The 13,772-nt window shown below is 35.3% G+C and overlaps 1 protein-coding gene across 1 annotated transcript in view; it reads left to right on the plus strand.

Annotated features, from left to right (window-relative positions):
• Positions 1 to 387: 387 nt before the first annotated feature.
• The window catches only part of LOC120187089 (DNA mismatch repair protein MSH4-like), a 32,162-nt gene continuing 18,777 nt past the window's right edge, over positions 388 to 13,772 (plus strand). Inside the window, exons 1-11 of the mRNA XM_039190889.1 lie at positions 388 to 453; positions 1,077 to 1,280; positions 1,394 to 1,429; positions 1,526 to 1,638; positions 2,828 to 2,873; positions 3,061 to 3,107; positions 3,404 to 3,511; positions 3,750 to 3,825; positions 9,093 to 9,165; positions 9,286 to 9,431; positions 9,521 to 9,606. Coding sequence (XP_039046820.1) covers positions 388 to 453; positions 1,077 to 1,280; positions 1,394 to 1,429; positions 1,526 to 1,638; positions 2,828 to 2,873; positions 3,061 to 3,107; positions 3,404 to 3,511; positions 3,750 to 3,825; positions 9,093 to 9,165; positions 9,286 to 9,431; positions 9,521 to 9,606 — 1,001 coding nt within the window. The remainder of the gene's footprint in view (positions 454 to 1,076; positions 1,281 to 1,393; positions 1,430 to 1,525; positions 1,639 to 2,827; positions 2,874 to 3,060; positions 3,108 to 3,403; positions 3,512 to 3,749; positions 3,826 to 9,092; positions 9,166 to 9,285; positions 9,432 to 9,520; positions 9,607 to 13,772) is intronic.

The raw sequence follows: 13,772 nt of genomic DNA on the forward strand, positions 1-13,772 counted from the left end.
GTATTCTAATTTGGTTAATTTTAATCCTCATACTTTTTGAATTTTCCAATCATGATCTAAACAATATAACAAGGTTAAATTATAGGGACTTAGAATATCAATTTGAAGACTAAATTTATCAAATTAGAATATATGAATTAAATTTATAATTTATATAGTATTAGGATAAATGAAATTAATACAAAAACTAATAAGAGAAATTGAATTATTTTAACCGATAAAATGGACCAACTAAATTATCATTTGCGATTGCAGCCTCTCGGGGTGCGCATGTTAACAAGCATTACGCGCCATGTTCATTTTAATAAGGTCGCCGATGCAGTATAAATATTACAGGCTTTAGCGCCATTTCAATTTTGGCGTTTAACTTTTCGGTGCTTAATCAAAATGGAAGATGACGTGGGAGAGAGGTCGAGCTTCGTGATCGGTCTCATTGAAAACAGAGCTAAAGAGGTAACTCCGTTTAGTTCTTGAGAAAATGTACGGTTAACTGAAAATATATTTGAAATTATACTAATGTGATTTTCCTTTTGTTTTTTGCTTCAATTCTTGCATTGGCAGCTTTTATAATTTTTTGTTGTAAGCGACCTAATTTTAGTGCCTTAGCTTGGCGATATATTGTTTCCGCTCGGAATTTGAAAACTAAAGCATAAGATCTATTTAAACACTCTTTATTCCGTTTCCCTTCAGTTTTCTAGTCAAGCAAACATGCATCTCGCCACTCAAGCTTCATTTTCTTCGCTTGAAATATGATAAAACCTGTATTTCTTTTACGTTTTTCTATTATTTTAAATATTCTTGCCTGATTAAAGGTTTTATATCACAATGGACGGTTAGGCGTTATATAAGATTATGAGATGGTACTATTTAATTAGATACGAATTAGTTGAAAATAAAATTTTCCTACATGTATTTGAATTCTTAATAATAAGCATAATACGAACAAAATTCCACGAAGTCAGCATTGAATCCAATCCAAGATTAGTTTGATTCAATAAAATAGTAAACTCTGGAAGATTAGATGATTATCTAGCAGTAAAGTTCATAATGCTTGACTAACTGCAATCTCTGTACAGGTTGGAATGGCTGCCTTCGATTTAAGATCAGCTTCATTGCATCTTTCTCAATACATTGAAACCAGTAGCTCATATCAAAATACAAAAACTTTGCTGCATTTCTATGATCCCATGGTGATCATTGTTCCTCCGAACAAACTGGCTCCTGAAGGTATGGTTGGAGTATCAGAACTGGTGGATCGCTTTTATGCTTCAGTCAAGAAGGTGATATAACTCGACAGTTAGAAAGTCCTGATGTTATTGTGAGAAAAATTGTTTCTGCATGAAATTCACATGTTAATTTGATGACTTAGTTAATATCATGTATGGTTTTGCAGGTTGTAATGGCTCGTGGTTGCTTTGATGACACCAAGGTCATGCAGATACATCTCACTCTTCTTTAACATACTATATAACAGAGCTGACGGTTGCATGTATTTTGTGGAATTTCACTGTGATTAAATATTCAGGGGGCAATGCTGATTAAGAATCTAGCAGCTAAAGAGCCTTCAGCACTTGGTCTAGATACATACTACAAACAGTATTATCTTTGCTTGGCTTCTGCTTCTGCTGCAATCAAATGGTACTTTCAGAGCTTAAACTATTTTGTTTTATATTGTATCCATGTGCTCAGTTTGGTATGGTAGCATGTTTTAAAGGATATCATTTATTGCTCAGTGGTGATGTCTATGTCATTATCATTATAAAATGTCTTGAGAGGGAAAAAATGAGAATAACTGTTCAAAAGCCAAAAAAGAAAAAAAATATCGGAATAGTCATAATAGGCGCAACCTCTCCATCTTTTCCTAATAATTGAAGAAGGCTTGGCACTATTAGACTATAGCTTAGTTTAAGGTCTAGAGTCTAGACCTAACAATTTTAAACCAAATAAGGAAACACAAAAAAGAAAAATGTTTTATAAATGTGACACAAAATGTTTAAATGCTGTCAACACGTATTATATACATTATCATATTTGCGTTTAGAATTTTGACACATTCAATAGCGCATTTATTAATTTATCTTGTGTTTATATTTAAACGATTGACATGGTAAAAAGCAAGAGCTATGATACACATGTATGGATTTCCGAGTCTATTAAGGTCTTATGTTGTGCTGAAACTGAATGAGATGGACATCTTGGCATCTTGCCATGAGTAGCTTCAAGAACTGGTTGGGATGATTTGGGCACTCTTTTCCTCCTTCCAATGCCCGTTAAGATACCTTGTAGCTTAACGGTTATGAAGGGGGTTTTTAACGAGGCCTCTTCTTATAAAAAAAAAAGAACTGGTTGGGATGGAACATATCGGTTAATTTTTTGCATGCTGTTGCTTATCCAGCGCTCTCTCTCCTTATTGTTTAAGGAAGCTCTTCATCAGGGTACAATTCAAGTCAGGCAAAGTTTATAAGTTTTATTGAACTGGTATTTTTCTTTATCATCAGCGGTTAAATAAATCTGTGTTAAAGGGAAAATTTCCTTCACTTAAAACTTTGATTGAAAGCTATAAACCAAATATGATCACATGCTTGAATATCTTTGTAGTTTCTCCTCAGACCGTATTCATCATCTGTTTGTTCCTGTCACTTACCTTAGGTGTTCCATTCTTCATTGAACCTTATGCTCTGCTTTCATCTCTGGGCTTTCCTTTCAATTTGCTCATTTTGAGTCTTTCTCTCTTCAAGTTTTTGATTTCTTGCTTCTCATTTTTTATCTACTTTTGGTGATCAACTTTTTATGACTGAAACATGAGTTCAATCTGTGCATTACTCAGGGTAGAAGCGGAGAAAGGTGTCATTGTCACGAGTCACTCTTTAGTGGTATGTGCTTCATAACATACCATTGCAATGGTTGGGGGTGGGGGTGGAATGGAGTGATTATTCTATCAGTAAAGTAAATCTATCTTAAAATATGTGTGACACCTTGAGACAAAGTAAGAGTTGTTATAATTAGTTTATCATCTTTTGCTTTGTGAAGAGTTACAACCTTTACCCTTTTCTCTTGAAGGTCACATTTAATGGATCATTTGGCCACGTGAACATTGATGCTACTAGGTATTGTTATTTTGTTTTCACTTGTACCTATCAGTTGGATCTGGTTCTGGACAGTGTTGAAGTCAGAAAATTTAGATTACAATGTCAATTTTATTTTTAATATTTTTATATAAAATTTTATATGTGATTTTTTTAAAAAAAAATTGGGGTGTCAATTGACACCTCTTTCTAAACGGTGGCTCTGCCCATGGTTATGGTGACAATATTTTGCTTCTAAAACATATGTTAAAGCTTTATGAATTTGATATTTACTGCTTCTTTGTTAAAAGGGTCTTATTTTTTATTGTGGACGGCAGTGTCCAAAACTTGGAAATTGTTGAACCACTTCATTCTGCACTTTGGGGTACAACCAACAAGAAAAGAAGTCTGTTCCACATGCTTAAGACAACAAAAACTATTGGAGGGTATGTTGAGAATCAGATGATGACATGTCATCTTGTGAACTGCTGCCTAACTTTTCTCTCAACCCATTATTCATCAGTTTCAGGTTTTCCATTCACTTTTAAACCATCCGTGCATTGTTTCACCACTTAAAAAGTTTCCTTGTGGAGTATTTAAAACTTCTAGTTGATCATGGAAAACAATTTTAGATAGCACCTAATGTTTTTATTTTTGTAATGAAAACATATTGAACTTTTCCAGGACTAGACTTCTTCGTGCCAATCTTTTGCAGCCTCTACAAGATATTGAAACTATCAATACTCGTCTGGATTGTGTGGTTAGTCTTGCTTTTGCTTTCCATCAGATTTCTCTTCTGGAGCTATTTTAACTTTTGACCTACATGAGAAGATTATACTTTTGACCTGGACTAGAATTTTTTTTGGCACCATTATGTTTTCAACTGGAATTTTTTTTTATTGTAGAAGCACTTATAATATGATGCCAAAATTACTTCCATTTTTTTGGTTTTGTTATTTCATTTTTCTCCACACTTATGTGATTGATGAGATAAAAATATATTCACCAGAACGTCACACCTCAACCACTTGGTTGTGGTGAATGAATCCTTTTTTAACCATTCAGATCTGCTTGGTGTTGGTTCCATTATGCTTTAGGAACAAGTATGAGCAAGAGCTTAAGCAAATAGCTGTATATTTGTGTTTTAGTATCCGTATTATTTTAGTGTGACACATATTCTGATTCTCACAACTGAAAGACATTGTAATGCTTACTATCTTAGGGCCTTGTCTGACAAGTTTTCCTCCCCTTGATTGATTGAGTTAATTTCCAGTCGTAGATAATTTCTGGTTAGGACAATTTGAAATATATGAAATTATGTAGAATATAGGAATTTGGTGGAGGGACTAAATTTGATTCTCTCTTTTTCACTTGTATATTATTGAGAAAAATAGTACCTATTTATAGGTTACTGAAAGAGTCTAATCTAGGAAAGTTACATAAAATCAGCTATCAAATTCCTAAAAATTAGCAACTATGTATATGGGAATTTAATCCCATATTTTCTGTAATATAAATTACAAGAATTACTCTATTTACATTCTATTCACATGTAAATATTCTATAGCTTATTCTGTTCACACTAACATTCCCCCTCAAGCTGGGGGGAGTAGATGTTGTAAAGACCCAACCTGAATGTGAGTTCATCAAAGGTAACTCTTGGAAGTGCCTTGATAAGAATATCTGCCAGCTGGTCTTTAGTAGGAACATAATTCAATTTCATTGACCCACCATTTACCTTTTACAAAAATGAAATGTCTGTCAATATCTACGTGTTTTGTTCTGTCATGGTGGACCGGATTTTTAGCTATACTTATGGCAGACTTACTGTAACTTTAAAGTTCAAAGTGCTTGTTGTAGCAAAGGTCTAGTTTAGTCAAAAGTCTCTGTAACCAAATTCTTTCACAGATTCCAAGTGTCATAGCCTTAAACTCTGCTTCAACATTGCTTCTGGAAACTACAACCTACTTTTTACTTCTTCAAGTCACCAAATTTCTCCAAACAAATGAACAATATCCAGTAGTGTATCTTCTGTCGGTTAATTCCCTACCCAACTTGAATCTGAAAAAACTTTCACTGGTCTATCTTCATTTTTTCTAAAAATTAATCCATGTCCAGGGGTCATTTTCAAATGCCTTAGGATTCTGTTCACAACTTCTAAATGTTCTTTTCTCAGATCATTCATGTACTGACTTACTATATTGACAGAAAAAACCATGTTTGGTCGAGTGGGTGACAAGTAAATCAACTTACCTACTAGCCTTGCTCTTTGTTCACCAGACTTCTCAATTTTTTCCTTTCTTAGCTTCAAGTTCGCTTCCATTGGAGTTTTTGAAGACTTACATCTTGTCATTCAAGTCTCTGAAAGCAAGTCTAGAATGTATTTTCGTTGGTTGATAACAATTCCTTCCTTTGATCTTTTGACTTCCATACCTAAGAAGTATCTCAAGGTTCCCAACTCCTTGGTTTCAAACTCTTTTCCCAGTAATTTCTTCAATCTTGCTATCTCCACGAAATCATCTCCTGTTATGATGATATCATCTACATAGACAATTAAAATTGCCTTTTTCTTGCTCAGTGCAGTTTTTACAAATAATGTGTGATCTGATTGACACTGTTTGTAACCATCCTGAATAATTATCTTCGTGAATCTATCAAACCAGGCTCTAGGAGATTGTTTTAGGCCATATAGGGACTTCAACAGTTTGCAAACCTGTTGATTTTCTGAATTCCCTTTCACACCCGGTGGAATTTGTATGTATACTTCCTCTTCCAAATTTCTATTTAGGAAAGCATTTTTAATACCTAGCTGATACAACACCCAATCCTTTTTTACTACTAAGGATAATAACACTCTTAAAGTGTTTAACTTTGCTACTGGTGCAAAGGTTTCTTGATAGTCCACTCCATATGATTGAGTGAACCCTTTTGCCATTAGTTTAGCCTTATATCTCTCGATACTACCATCCACCTTGTACTTCACGGTGAACACCCATTTGCAACCTACTGGTTTATTTCCTTTAGGAAGATTAGCCATGATCTAAGTGTTGTTGCTTTCAAGTGCCTTGAGTTCCTCTTCTACTACCTTTCTCCAATTAGTATCCTTCAATGCTTCCTTCACTGTACTTGGAATGCGAGTACTATCAACATTTGCTGTAAAAGTCTTAAAGAGAGACATTAATTTTTCATATGCAACAAATCTATCAATTGGATGATTAGTACACTTTCTTACTCCCTTTCTTTGAACAATTGGCAGATCAATAATGTCAACCATAGGTAAATCATTTGGAAGAGATTGCTTACCTTCTTTATTTTCTGAGGCATTCAAGCTTGGTTCCAGCTCTTGGTTGTATATAGGCTGTGTAAAGGCTTATGGGATAGGTTTATGTCTCCTTTTGTAAACACGTAGTTCTCCTTTCTCGATTTGATAAGTTTGTGGTGAAGAAGGTAGATTTGGTGTTGGCTTTTTAGGACAGGATGGTATTTGTGGTGAAGAAATTGTTGGTTGAGATATGGGAGACAAGATAGGTTCTGTTCGGGGCAAATCTGTTGGAGGTAGTATTTGTTTTGTTAAAGGTAAATCAGCTGGCGGGTGTGACACTGGTTGAAGAGCAGACTTAAAGTTCTCAAATGGTGGAAGAATCTAAAATTCATCAAATGGTTCCTTCTGAATTTCAGATTTAGAGAAATTGGGTTTGTTTTCAAAGAAGGTGACATCTATAGAAGTATTAACCTTTCGAGTTTGGGACAATAGAAATTTTACCCTTTCTGAGTCGATGAATACCCGAAAAAACACACCTAAAAGCTTTAGGATCCAGTTTAGACCTATTAGGATCATGATTATGGACAAAAACAGTACACCCAAAAACTTTGAGAGGAATGGACGAGATCAACGGTTTAAAATGGGAATAACTCTTAAGAAGCACATCTCTAGGACACTGAAAATTTAGAACCTTGTTGGGCATTCGATTAATCAAATAACTAGCAGTTAAGAGCCTCCCTCAAAGATATTTAGGAATGTTGGAAGAAAATAAAAGAGACCTAGTAACTTCAAGAAGGTGTTTACTTTTCCTCTCAGCCACTCCATTTTGTTGAGGTGAATTCACACAAGATGTAATATGAACGATTCCTACCCTAGAGTTTGCGCAAAATATTCACTGCCTTTATCAAACTGAAGAATTTGAATAGAACTTTGAAATTGGTTTTCAACCATTTTGTAAAACATTTTAAAGATGTCCTTAGTTTCGAATTTGAATTTCATTAGGAAGGTTCACGTAATCCTAGAATGATCATTAATAAAGGAGATAAACCACCGAAACCCATTTAAATCCTTGACTTTGGAAGGTCCACGTAGTCCTAGAATGATTTGTACGAAGGAGAATAAACATTCTTTATCTGTTTGGCTAATTGACAAATGTCAAAAGAAAAATGTTTAGGATTTTTATGGATAAATAACTTAGGGAACAATTTTGAAAGGTAAAAGGAACTAGGATGTCCTAATCAATAATGCCATAACATTTTCTGTGAGGGGAAGACTGATCTTGGAAAGTGACTACAAATCTGAAGTGGACTGGATTTTGTTGTCTAACTCGGCTCCTATTTTCTTCAGATCCCTTGTTTTGGATATAGTGTCCTTAGTTTTAAAGAGGGCGGTTATTATTAGATTTATTCCAAGGGACTGTAATTGGGAGGCAGATAAATTAGCTAAGGAGGGGATCGGTTGATTGTAAAGCTTTTTTTCCTAGGGAGTGTTAATGATTGTAGTTTTTTTCTGATGCTCTAAATGTATTGGTGTATGTTATTGTAATAGTTAATCTATTCAATAAAATTAGGCACTATTTTCCTCCTTCCGCTAGCTACTCCTTTATAGAGTAATCTAAGAGAGAGGTTTTTAACGAGGCCTACTATTCCTATAAAAAAATAATGCCATAACAACATTTCATCAGCGGAATCAAAAATGGGATGTGGGATAGTATAAAAAAATAATGCCATAACAACATTTCATCAGCGGAATCAAAAATGGGATGTGGGATAGAGGCAAACCGAGACAGAGAGCTGAAGTAAGTTTGGGTATGAGAAGGTAGGGTATCCTCTACAATGTATAAGCCTCCACAAAGCTTAGTACTGCCCATCACCTCTTTCGAGCTCAAATCTTGAAATTCACAAACATCATAATTAAATTTGTCATTGCAATGTAAATCAGTAGATAATTTACTGACAGCAAGAAGGTTGCAAGCAAGATTAGGAACATAAAGGACAAATCATAATGTAAGATCTGGATTTATAGTGATTGAACCACTCCCATTAATAGGAGATAAACAACCATATGCTATTCGGACGTGAGACGGAGAACCCACTGTATGAAAGGTTTGAAAAATACTAAGATAGTCTGTCACATGGTCACTAGCCCCTAAATCCACAATCCCTGTAGCAACAGAGCTTTAGTTAGCCACTTTGGCGAATGAGAGACTACCTTCATGAGTTGTACAACAAGATTTGTATCATGGGATTTAGCCTCAAAGATAATCTCGGAAGAGGACTGAGACTTCATTTTTAGGCTAGGATCGACAACCTAATCTGATACCATGTAGAATATAGTTATTTGGTGGAGAGAGTAAATTAGATTCTCTTTTTTTCACTTGTATATTATTGAGAAAAATAATACCTATTTATAGGTTACAGAAAGAGCCTAATCTAGGAAAGTTACGCAAAATTAAGTATCAAATTTCTAAATATTAGCAACTACATATATGAGAATTTAATCCCATATTTTTTTTTTTGCAATCTAAATTACAAGAATTCTCTATTTACATTCTATTCACATGTAAATATTCTATAGATTATTCTGTTCACACTAACAAATTAGGATATCCATTTCAATTTGTAGGATAAAAGACTCATTCGTAGTCACCTTTTGAGCTTTAGTCCAACCCTAAAGTTTAAATTCATTAAGGCACAATGCCACGACCTACGGACTTCTGTTTTGGAACAATACAAAAGATAATATCTTTCGTGCTTGATTTCCAGGATGAGTTAATGAGAAATGCACAGCTATTCTATGGACTCTCTCAGGTCTTGCGAAAGTTCCCAAAGGAGACTGGTAAGTGGAACTTTTATGAGGCGGAATAGCCCCCAAAAATATAGATAAATCGAACTATTAGAAGTTTGTAGATTTTATGACTACAATCTAAAATCTGACCTGTTCATACTCTTCATTCAGATAGGGTACTTTGTCATTTCTGCTTCAAGCCAAAGAAAATAACAAATGAAGTCTTAGGTGTGGACAATGGTAAGAAGAGCCAAATATTGATATCAAGCATCATTCTTCTGAAAACTGCATTAGATGCCTTGCCGTTACTGTCCAAGGTAAATTTTCTTCTCCCTTTCACCAGTGGGCTCCTGCTGGAATTCTGGAACTTCTTTTGATATACTGGTGGAAATGATAAAAATTTTAGGTGCTTAAGGATGCACGTTGCTTTTTCCTTGTAAATGTTTACAAGACTATATGTGAAAATGAAAAATATGCTGGCATTAGAAAGAGGTATGTGGCACATTTCCCTAAACTGACAACTTAGAAACCTTTTTCTTTGCATGACCCTGCCTGATGATATTGTTCATTCATCTGTTTTTCCATGCGTTCTCAAGATGCTAGTTAACCAAAAGACTAAATGGAACATGTTTATTAAAAAGGCAACTTAGGAATAGATGCAAGGGGCCACGTGTTGATTGTGGATTCCCCCCAAAACTTAAGAACTTAACATTGGGATGACTTGTCATATTCTATACATGATTCAATTTTTCATTCATGAGAATGTATGATAACTTGTCATATGTGTAGAAACTAGGTGTTTGAATCATATTCTCAATGGTGAGTAATATGTTTTTTTCATAAGAAGAGGAGGCCTCGTTAAAAACCCCCTTCATGATTATTGGAACGTCTAAGGGTGTTCCTTAATCAGCGGAAGGAGGAAAAGAGTGCCTCAAATTTCATTAATAAAAGATTAATACATAGTGTTAATGATCAACCACATACATAAGACTTAAATACACTCTTACGAACAACATAAGACATAACACACTCCTATAGCTCCTTAACTCTAAAACATACAAACCAACTAAAACAGAGTTTACAATCACCCAATCCCCTCCTTTGCTAGCTTGTCAGCCTTACAATTACAACACCTAGGAATCCACCTGACAATAAACTCTTTAAGAGAAACAATAGACACAATTTCCTTAACAAAATTTGTAAGGAAAACAGGAACTGAAGCTTGGTCTTTGATCCAATCCATTGCTAGCTTGCAATCACTTTCAATAATGAGCCTACCCTTCGACACCCATTCTGAGGAAACAAAGATGTCAATGCCTTTTCTGATAGCGTTCAGTTCTGCAAGAATGGGAGGAGTGGGACCAACATTTTCTGAAAAAGAAATAAGTGTAACCCGATTCCAATCTCTGAGAATACCCCCTATTCCAGCAACCATCCCAACACTATTAACAACCCCATCCACATTCATCTTATAAAAGTCAACTCGAGGAGGACTCCAACAGTACACAGGCCTGTTCAGTTCCTTAAAAGCAGAAATATTATCTGCCAAGGATCACCAATTAAAGAATCCACCTGAATAGAGATAAGAGGATGCTTTGCTAGAAACCATTTCGCTAACCTTAAACGAACAGTGAAAAACAATGAGAATCTGTCCAATTTTCCTTTTTCAAAGATGATTTCATTTCTTATCTTCCAAATTGACCATAACACTGACCACAGAATAAACTTCCAAATAGCAGAATTAGGCCTCAAATTAGACCATGAACTGATACCCCAAAAACATATTAGTTTATTCCACAATTCCCACGAAACATGACAAGAAATAAATAGATGCTGAACTGATTCATCACAAAGATTACATAAAGGGCAGAAACTGTTCACCCCTATAGGAACCCCCTTTTCATCAATTCCACTCTCACAACTACTTTTTGATGAGACAATTGCCAAAAGAAAGTCTCCACTCTAGGAGGAACTAAACCCATCCATACACATTTGTTCCACTGAAATGTTTCCTCATAAAAAAAAGAAAGAGATTTCCTGCAAGCTTTAACAGAAAACAGCCCCTCACCCATTCCATCCCACAACAAACAATCCTCCAATGACTCAATTAGTTTAATGTCTTTAAGCCTATCCAATAACTCTACCAACTGAACCACTTCCCAATCACAAAGATTCCTCCTAGTTTTGATATTCCACTCCCATCCATTCGAATCAAAGCATCCAAAATCAGCCACATTGCCCCATTTATTTGAAGAAAGGGCAAAAATTCTAGGGAAAATAAGTTTCAATGGAAAATCCCCAAGCCAAGTATCATTCCAAAAGGAGATAGATTTGCCATTTCCTATTTGTAACTTTGCGTAAGTTCTAAGGCAACCTCCAATGAAATCATCCTTCGTAAAGTTGTTCACGATTCCCCTCCAAATCCAAAAGTCTTTTTGAGAGAGAACCTTATTGATATCCATGGAATGACAATTCACATTGTGTTTGCTACATAAGAATTTCTTCCACATCGAATCTCTTTCATTTGCAAACTTCCAAACCCACTTTCCCAACAACGCTCGATTGGTAAGATTCAAATCAATGACTCCCATGCCTCCACCACTTAACAGCTTACATATCTTTTTCCAACTCACCCAATGCATTATCTTCTTCTCAACCCCTCCACCCCATAAAAAATCTGACATCAAAGAATTTAACCGCTGACAAATAATAGAAGACATCTTGAAAATAGATAGGTAGAAAAGGCACGGATGACAATACCGACTTAATAAGGACCAATCTACCAGCCATAGATAAAAAAGAAGTTTTCCATCCTGTCGATTTCTTATTGAAGTTCTCGATGACCGGCTCCCACAACTTCTCCGAGTTCTTTTTTGCCCCTAATGGAAGGCCTAAATATACCGAAGGAAATGTACCAATAGAACAACCAATATCCCTAGCCCAATCTTTAAGGATGTCATTCTCCACATTAATACCATAAAGTTTGCTTTTAGCTAAATTGAGATGTAGCCCAGTCATTAGGCTGTAAATCCTTAAAACTCTTCTAACATTCTTAATCTGAGTAATTGAAGCTCGACAGAAAATAATTAAATCATCTGCAAACTGAAGATGGGACAAAGTAAAGGAATTTTGATTCTTGCCGAAAGAGAACCCTTGAAAAGACCTGAATCCACTGCTTTAGTCAACATCATATGAATTAATTCCCCAACAACATTAAACAGGAGAGGAGAAAGGCTACAACTTTGCCTTAAGCCTTTAGCAATAGGAAACTCTTCTATAGGTGACCCATTTACTAGAATCGATATTGAAGCTGTAGAAATACACTGTGTGATCCAAGAACACCACCTCTCACCAAAACCCATCTCTTTCATTATCCTTAGAAGAATCTGCCATTCCACTGTATCATATGCTCTGCTGAAGTCCACTTTAAAAACAACTCCTTTAAGCCCTTGCTTTTTCCAAAAATCAATTCCTTCATTAGCTAAACAAGCACAGTCCAACAATTGCCTCCCCGGTATAAAAACAAACTGTGTAGGGCTAATAATATCTTTGATACAAGATATAAGTCTCTTTGAAAGAACTTTTGAAAGTATTTTATATAGGCTGCCCACAAGATTAATAGGTCTATAGTCTTTAATACTCTCAGGATTATCTTTCTTTGGAATCAAGGTAATAAATGCATGATTAACCCCATGAACCCACTTCTTTCCTTTGTAGAAATCTGGAAAAAAAAACTCCATTATCCACTCCTTAAGATTTTTCCAGTATTTCCATGGTAAAACCATCCGGATCGGGAGCTTTTGCACTATCAGAATTAGAGATTGCTTGCCACACTTCTTGCTCTGAAAATTCCACCTCCAAATAAGCACTTTGAAATGCTGTTAACTGCACAAAATCAAAATTTAAGCCCTCTACCTCCAAAGCTGAATTTGTATTGTAAGTAGTCTTGTAGAAATTGAACACACTGCCTTTTATATTTTCTGGATCCGAGATTAATTCCCCTTCAAATTTCAATGAATGAATAGTGTTGACTCTATTCCTTTTCATAGCAGTAAGGTGAAAAAAACCTCGTATTTTTGTCTCCCTCTTTGATCCATCTATTTTTGGATTTCTGACACCAAATACTCTCCTCAATCCTTAGCAACATCCATAACTCCTTTTTGAATTCAACCAACTGATCCCACTCCCCTGTAGACAAAATTCCACCTTGTAACTTTCTATCCAAGTCATTTATCTTCGCTTCGAGCAACGGAATAAAATCTGTCAGTCCTAAATTACTACTTCCAGGCCAGTTTCTGATCTTTTTTGCAGATTGTAACATCCTGAAAATTCCCCCTGTATTATTCTTCTTCTTCTTTTTCTTCTCAACTGCCACAAAGTCTTTAACCAATTCATCAAATCCTTGTTCCTCTAAAAGGAAATTAAAGAACCTAAAAGGTTTGGGACCCCAATTGAGACTAATATCTTCCAACAAAACCGGATTGTGATCTGAAATTGATTTCGGTAAAAGAAATTGTGAAATCTTAGGAAAACTGTTTAGGAATCTGCCACAAATTAAGAATCGATCTAGTCTAACCCATGTTGAAAATTCTCTATTACTACACCAAGTGAAAGTTCCTCCTGACATGGGCAAATCAATAAGATTAGCTTGTTGCACA

This window comes from Hibiscus syriacus, unplaced genomic scaffold (assembly GCF_006381635.1).
Source record: "Hibiscus syriacus cultivar Baekdansim isolate YM2019G1 unplaced genomic scaffold, ASM638163v2 tig00113722_pilon, whole genome shotgun sequence".
NCBI lineage: Eukaryota > Viridiplantae > Streptophyta > Magnoliopsida > Malvales > Malvaceae > Hibiscus > Hibiscus syriacus.